At 48.8% G+C, this 7,783-nt stretch overlaps 1 protein-coding gene and 1 pseudogene across 1 annotated transcript; one reads left to right on the forward strand and one right to left on the reverse strand.

Moving 5' to 3' along the window:
• The first annotated feature begins 3,661 nt into the window (after positions 1-3,661).
• LOC133903269 (uncharacterized) lies at positions 3,662-5,135 on the forward strand. The gene is made up of 2 exons (XM_062344577.1): positions 3,662-4,180; positions 4,235-5,135. The coding sequence occupies exons 1-2, from the start codon at positions 3,672-3,674 to the stop codon at positions 5,133-5,135; spliced, it is 1,410 nt and encodes a 469-aa protein (XP_062200561.1). The 5' UTR covers positions 3,662-3,671.
• A 738-nt stretch (positions 5,136-5,873) lies between these two features.
• LOC133903277 (uncharacterized) lies at positions 5,874-6,713 on the reverse strand (annotated as a pseudogene).
• Between the last annotated feature and the right edge of the window lie 1,070 nt (positions 6,714-7,783).

The following is a 7,783-nucleotide window of genomic DNA, read 5'->3' on the forward strand; positions in this document are numbered from 1 at the left end:
GGCAGCAACGACGCCATCCAACCCATGGCCCTGAGGGAATCGGAGGTGGTTGCGCCGCCGCCAGCCCCATCTCTTCCCAAGCACATGCATCCTCTCTGTTGCCTTGACCTAGTAGAGCTGATGACAATTTGTGATTCACCACATGGGCTTGGGCCCGCCAAAGCAAATGGGTCACTAGCCCAGCCAAGAAGAAAAGCCCAGGAAAAACATTAAAAATTCATATAAATAACAACAGGTATTTCTTTGTAAGGTGGTTATTTAGGGCGACTCTAGTAGGATCGGCAAAAGCCATCCGCTTCACTGTGCCGGCTACTATGCCAATGTTTTGCCGATCAGGGGCGGACCCACCATGATGCAACTGTATTTAGCTGAATACCTAACTTTTTTGCCAAAAAATAAGTATATAGCAGCTATACTACGTGTGTGTGTGTATAGTTGGGTCAACTTGCTTGCTTGGTGATTTAATCCATCAAACCACCTAGCAAAACATGAGCCTAAGCTACCATCCATCCTCCATTCGGCCTATTAACTGGAAAGAGTCCACCTTCTAATATCACAACAATAAGTATCAGGAGTCCATGATCTCCATGCCGTGACAGGGGGTTCTATTCAAAAGCCAAGAATATGAACCAGTTCCATGTTGGCATGTTCTTAAGTGTCATTGATAGGCAACTTCGAAAGCTTAATAACAGATTTGATGAGGTGAACAGTGATTTGCTTTTTGTATGGCATCATCCAACCCTGCTTATTCATTTGCTGCTTTTGACAAAGACAACTTGGTTAAACTTGCTCAATTTTATCCTAAGAATTTTTTAAGCATAGAAATGCACCATCTTCCTTATCAACTTATGCACTTCCTAACTGATATGCGTAGAGACAAAAGGTTTAGAAAAGTGAAAAATCCTACAGAGCTTTCCATTGTGCTTGTTGAAACAAATAAGAACATCAAACATGATGTTGTGTATAAGCTTCTTAAATTGGTGTTAATTCTTTTCGTAGTAACTGCTAGTATTGAAAGAGTATTTTCTACATGAATTATGTGAAGAACAAGTTAAGAAACAAGATGTGGACCAATACTTGAACTATTGCTTGGTTACATTTATTGAGCGGGAATTTTTTATACAAGTTAAGGCTAGTGACATCATTAAACACTTCCATGCCATGAAGGAACATAGTTAAATTGTAATTTCTCTTAAATTGTTGAAACTTCTCTATTGTGAACAATTTGTACTTTAATTTACACTACTATAAACTTCACGCATTTTAGATTGAACAGTTTTTTTTGTTTATGAATACTGAGTACCCAATTGCCAAATCCTAGATCTACCACTGTTGTCAATCCCACCAGATAGAGGAGCTGAGCTCCTCTATTTGGTGCTATAGTGATAGGGGAGGCGGAGGCATACCCCAAATTTGAAGTACTCTATCTACTCCCCTATCACTGTTCACAGAGAACGACATATGGGTCTAAAGGGAGGAGGAGAGTAATAGAAGGTAAGAAATAAGATAGTTGTTGGAGTTGAAAAAAATAAAAAAAATACTATAATAGTGTTAGAGAATGCTATAATAATATTATAGATGATGAATTTTTAAAGTATCTGCTAAAAATGATCTCAGATTTGCTATCCAAAGAGTGGTCACTTGCAATGGATCTAGCGTGTGCCACTCCACAATCCGCACCCAGGAACTTGCCAGTCACGTGTCGGTAGGAGGGTTCACAAATGTGTCGATTACCGCTCTGCACCGATAATAGAAACCGTTCGGTAAGCGAATTCAAATTCAAAAATTCAAAAAAAAAATAAAAAATATAAAAAAAAACTAGAGACAATTTTAAGACCTTCTGTGAAATTTTTTTCAAAAATAATGTCATTTGCATCATATTCTATAGGGAGGAAGTTTAGAAAAAAAAAGTTGAAGCGCACATCTCATTTATTAACTTATGTTAAGGAAAATCTTAACATGTAAACACATTTTTTTAGACTTATCTTAAGAGGATCTTAAAATTGGTTTCACTCCATTTAGAGTTTTATTAATTTCTCCATAATTTTTACAAAGTTCACAAGCATAAAGTAAATATGTTAATAAACATCACTATAATTAACTTTTTCATGTCTAATATTATTTTTCCTACATAAAGCATAGTATAATTAAACTAATAAAAGTGGTTTCACTAATTTTGGAGGTGTGATGGGTTAGTTATGAATTAATCTAGTTGCAAAACATTTACACAATCCTACACGTAACAATAACTATTTCATGAGTTCATATAATCTTAAAAGACATAGGATCATGTAAGAAGACTAACAAAATTGGTTTCATGATTTTTGGATTAGCAAAGAGTAAATTATGCATTTAACTTGGTTTAGCAAATACATTTTCTCAAAGAAAATATTCAACCTTTTTATGGGTATAAATACTTTAATCATGTAGATCATGTTACAAGAAAACCAACAAAATTTGTTTCACTTGATTTAAAGCTCAAATGAATTAGTTATTGATTTTACAAGATTGAGCAATTTTTTGATTTTTTTTTAACTTCATTAAAATTCGAGGATAAATCGCTAAAACAAACGATTACTGAAGAATTCAAACGGTTACTGACAACTCAGAAAATGCGAAAAAATCAGTCGATAAATCGCTAAATGCGATACGGTAACCATAACAAACCGATCGGTTACCGTTTGGTTGATTCGGACCGAATTTCAAAGTTGATCGAGTAAATTTTGAACGAATTCTCGTTGAATTTTACCCCGTTATCGCGATAACCGCGATTTTTGGATAACCGTTGATGAGCGATTTTTGTTGCCAAAACAAATTTATGAACCTTGGTCAGTAGCAGCAGTTAGATCACATGGCTTCAAATAGGAAGAAAAAAAAGAAATTGGATACTTTTTTTAACTTACAGAAACTGGATAGCTTTTAATTAAAAGTTTATTAACTTTTTAAGTTAAGGTGTAAAGCTTTCAAATCAAAATTCACAACTTTCAAAATAAGGTTTAGGACTTATTTGGATGCTAGGTTTTTTTAGAGTTTTGGAAAAACACTACTTTTTTTTTTCAATGGAAGTTTGACCCAAATGACAAATTCATTTTTTTTTCCCAATTCCGTTCAACTCGACCCTGCGCTGTATATGCATGTCAAGTGTTACCGCTGCTGCGCTGGTTGCTGACAGATTCGGAGGCTTTCCATGACTTGTCCTCCACTTTCCTCCCCAGCCTCTCTAAAATCGATTGCAATCTCGTTGACGCAGCAGAATTGGGAACCAGATCGACCGCTTCATTGGAAGGTTTTCCACACGATCCCGTCAAATCTCCCGCGCATTTATTGCGCCCAATCCGAATCCGAATGCGAATTGCCTCGTTGCAATAATTACAGTTTACACGTCAAATGATCATTAGGATTATTAAAGTGTAGTTTTTTACTTTGCCGCAGCGTCATTTGCTTCGGCTAATTGCGGGTCACGGCAGCGTAAGACACCTACCCCTACGAGCCTACCCCCTAGCCGCTGTGGCCCGAGCTGGACCGCGCCGCGGGTCCGCGGCCGTGCCAGAGAAGAAGCCCACGCCTCTGCCTCTGCCTCTGCCTCTGCCTTCTATTTATACGCCGCCTCGCCGCTCCTGGCCAGCCGCCGGATTTGCAAGAGAGAGACCGAGTTGAGGAGGAGCTGAGCGATGCCGCGGCGCAAGGTCTCCAACGAGCTCATCCCCAACCGGCGGGTGCGCGCGGCCACGTTCGCCAAGCGGAAGGAGGGGCTGAAGAAGAAGGCGCGCGAGCTCGCCACGCTCTGCGGGGTGCGCGTCGCGCTCGTCTGCGGCGCCGCCGCCGAGGGCGTGGGCGGGGCGGCGGCGGACGTGTGGCAGTCGGAGGAGGGCGTCCTCGACACGTACCGCAAGCTTCCCCCGGAGGAGCGCGCGCTGCACACGCACCTGGGGTACGCCGAGCGCGAGCTGGGCAAGGAGGCGGCCAAGCTCGCGCGGGTGCGGCAGGGGGGCCCCGCCACGCTCCCGGCCTGGGACGAGGCGCTGGACGACGTCGTGACGATGGAGGAGGCGCAGCGGCTGCTCAGATCTGTCGACGAGGCGCTGCGGGGCGCCAACGAGAGGCGTAAGGCGCTGGGTCTGCTGGTCGACGACGACGGGGGCGGCAGCGGCCTGCTCGAGGGGATCGTGGCGCCGGGCGCGTCCAATGCCGTGGCGGTGCTCGGGCTTGGCGTTCCCCCGTGCATTGGAAACAGCTTGGCGGGCGTCGACGGCTACCTGCTGCGCGCGCCGGGCAATGTCGACCAGATCATGTGGGACAATGGCTTCCAGCAGCGCAGCGCCGCCATGATGCAGCCTGGCTACGGATTCCAGCAATGCACCAGCAGCAGCAGCGTGGGCATGGACGGCTACCACCTGCAGATGAAGCCGGACATGTACGGCAACAACGGCGGCGGCGGCCGGCTCGCGCGGGGCGCCTTCCAGCCACTAAATTCCGCCACGATACAGCGTGGGTACGGCCTCCAATCCACCAGAAGCAGCTACGCGGGCATGGACGGCTACTACATGCAGCAGGGGCAGGGCAATGGCGGTGTCCAGCTCCAGCCCAATCTGGCCATGTGGAGCACCGACGAGCCGCGCAATGCCGCCACGATGCAGAGTGGGTATGGCCTCCAATGCACCAGCAGCAGCTACGCTGGTGCGGACGGCTACCCCACGCAGCAGGTGCCGGACAACGGCGGTGCCCAGCCCAATATGGTTATGTGGAGCACCAACGAGCCGAGCGACGCCATCGTGCCCGTCGTGTACCCCTCGCTCGACATTGGCCTCAGCTACATGGACACCGACACACCAGCGGCGCACGCTACCCAGGGCACCGGCGGCAGGTCCCTCGCCATGGGCGCCGGCGGCAACTTCATCAACGCACCACCAGCCCTGTCCCTCACCATGGGCACCGGCGACAATTTCGCCAGCGCGCCACCCGCCCAGCCCCTCGCCACGAGCTACCACGGCAACCTGACAAACGCCAGCGGCTACACGACGCAGTGGCCGGCCCAGCAGCTCCAGCGCGCCGGCAGCGGCCAGGAATCCAGCCTCGAGCAACTGCACTATCTCAGTGACCTAGAAGACAAGCAGGTGCACCTCTGGGGGAACTAATCTTCCTTCCATGCGTCCTCTACACTATAGTAGCGTCTAGCGTCATAGAGTCAGATGCGTGCAACATCGCTGAGTCCGGCAATTTTGGGTGAAAGACGTCTGGCCGCAGGATTCAGCTGATGTCGTCGCTGCCACCGCCGCCCATGGTTCCCTAGTTAATTTCTTGGCCAGCGAGCAAGGGACAGAGGATAGGCATATAGATAGGTTGCCCATGGTTACCAGGTGAAGACCAGGCGACATTGTCAGTCGAACTGCTCAGCTCGGAGAAGATCCGGCAATTTTGTTGATGGATGGAGCAGTTTTGTTAGCCTGTAGGAGATCCGGCAGCACATTTTCATTTTCTAGTACCTCTGCAAGGATGATCCAGGAGTTCTGTTAGCCTGGGAAAGTTCCAGCAATTTTGTACCTCTGCCTGGAGATTATCCTGGCAACTATGTAAATAAAAAGGATAGAGAACCATATACATATATCTTACACCAATAACCCTGCTACATCCTGACGACAAATTTAACCCTCTGTTTCACATTTAAGATGTTGTGCTCATAACAAATATGACAGTAACCTGTATAGATTACATAGATATCACATCACAGGGATACAAAAGTTGAAGCGCACAACAGGAAAGGTCAAATGCCAGGATAAGACTATGTTAGGACTTAGAAGTTCCTCGATTAACATGGAACATATTACCTATGCTCATCCACATCGACAAAAAGGTTAGCGGAGATGCTGTCATGGTTAATTGGGGCCGGTCACAACGTAATCTGACTGGCATTTCGTGACGAAATCCACATCATGATCTGGGCGTTGGCCAAAGTTTTTGGGGCCTCGGAACTCAGCATCTTGGATCGATTTTTGACAAGAAAAAGACCTTTGCTCCAACTGAACACTTCCTAATTGTCGTCGCCCATGTCCAAGTTTGTCGTCATGTACATGAGCTTGCTCTTGTTCTTGTTCATGTCCACTGCCAAGCAACAAATCATTTGCGTTTGGGCCCTGCACCCTCATTTGCACCGATCTCAGAAGTGCAGCTCGCCCAGGTCTCCACCATGGCACATGTCATTTGGTGAAGATAGCATCCGGCCTTCATGTTCAGGGCCACAGCAAGCGTATGAGCACACCACTGCTGAGAGGGAGCAGCTTGGGATAAGAGGGTATGGATTTGGTGAAGAGAAGCATGTGAGTGGCTTCTGGAATCGATGGGGGGATGAAATTGGACTAGTTGAGGGACTGCTCATTACATCTGTTTGATTCCCGTTGGTGTTTGCTTCAGTGTCACAATACCGGTAATCATCTGACACTTCTGAGAGATTGTTTATTCCTTTGAGGAAAATGAAACTCCCTCTCCTCCCTCCCCTCCGCTGGTGCTCTCCCCGAGATCGGCGTCCAACCACCCATCATCGCCGGCTCGCCCGCAACCTTCGCCTCAGGGCCCGGGTCCCTCGTCGGCTTCCTCCCAGCTATCACCTTTCCCTCCTCCTTTCCACCCAGCCACCTCCGTTGGTAAGACGAAAGTCCAAAGATGGCTCCAGGACACTCCTCAATCCGTCTCCTCGTCCGAGCGCTCCCCTTTTCCATTGTTGTCGCTCCCGACGCCAGCGGTCGGTGCCACGTCCGCCGCGCAAATGGGAAAGTCGGTCCTCCTTGCCTCGGACAAGAGCCTCCCTAGCTCCCAACCGTTGACATCCTTCTTGGATGCTGCTCAGAGGGCTCCGTCTCCGGTGGTGCCCCTGGTTGTCCTTTCTTCTTCTCGGCAACCGGCACCTGACGATGGGTGGACATTGCTCACCCGCTAGCGCCGCCTTCGCCATTCTTCACATGCCGCTGACAACTACTTCTCTACGCCTCGGAAGTGAAGCTTGCCGGCAGCCCTTGACGATCGATGTCTCAACTGCCCGTCTTGGACCCATCGTCGGACAGACTATCACTTGCCACCTAGATGCTTCCGTTGCAAGGGTTTCCGTCACCATGCCAAGGAGTGCAAGCGTCCTCGGCGCTCAACCTATGGCTCTGCCTCAGATTGGTCCAACCGTTGTCAACAGTTCCGGCGCGTCTCTCCTGATGGCTCTACTCGGCCTGGCTCGGCGGCCGGAGTTGGCACACCTTCTTCTCCCGTCGTGCCTCGCCCGCACCCCTCATAGGGCATCTCCACCCCCTCAGGATCGACGGCCTTTGGACCTACTCCTCCTGGATCCCCTCTGGTGCTCGTGGCCCTTGCTTCACCACAAGCTTGCTCGTAGGTCGTTTCTTATCCACGCCCTTCCCTGGCGCCCAAGCGTTGTATTTTGCCGTGGTCTGACTCCTTCACCGCGGAAGAGTCTCGGCTCCGATGGGCATTCCTCGCCTACGCGAACCGTGCACGTCGTGGCTTCCAAGCTCATGACCTATCCAATGTCATCATTGGCACTTTTGGTGTTCCCGCAGAGGGCTTCAGCGTGGTGTCGTTCTTCCCCAACAGCTTCATTATCGTCTACCGGTCTCAGGCCGTGCGCGACACTATTCTGGCCGCATGTGGCAAGAAGGCATCCCCTGAGGTCATGTGGTTCTTCAGGCCTTAGACTAGGCTGTCGTTTGCGATTGGTAGTGCTCTGGCCTACCGTGTTGTCATCTCCCTCCGCGGAGCATCGCCACACACTTGGTCCATTTCA

The sequence above is a fragment of the Phragmites australis genome, chromosome 2 (genome assembly GCF_958298935.1).
Source record: "Phragmites australis chromosome 2, lpPhrAust1.1, whole genome shotgun sequence".
Lineage (NCBI taxonomy): Eukaryota > Viridiplantae > Streptophyta > Magnoliopsida > Poales > Poaceae > Phragmites > Phragmites australis.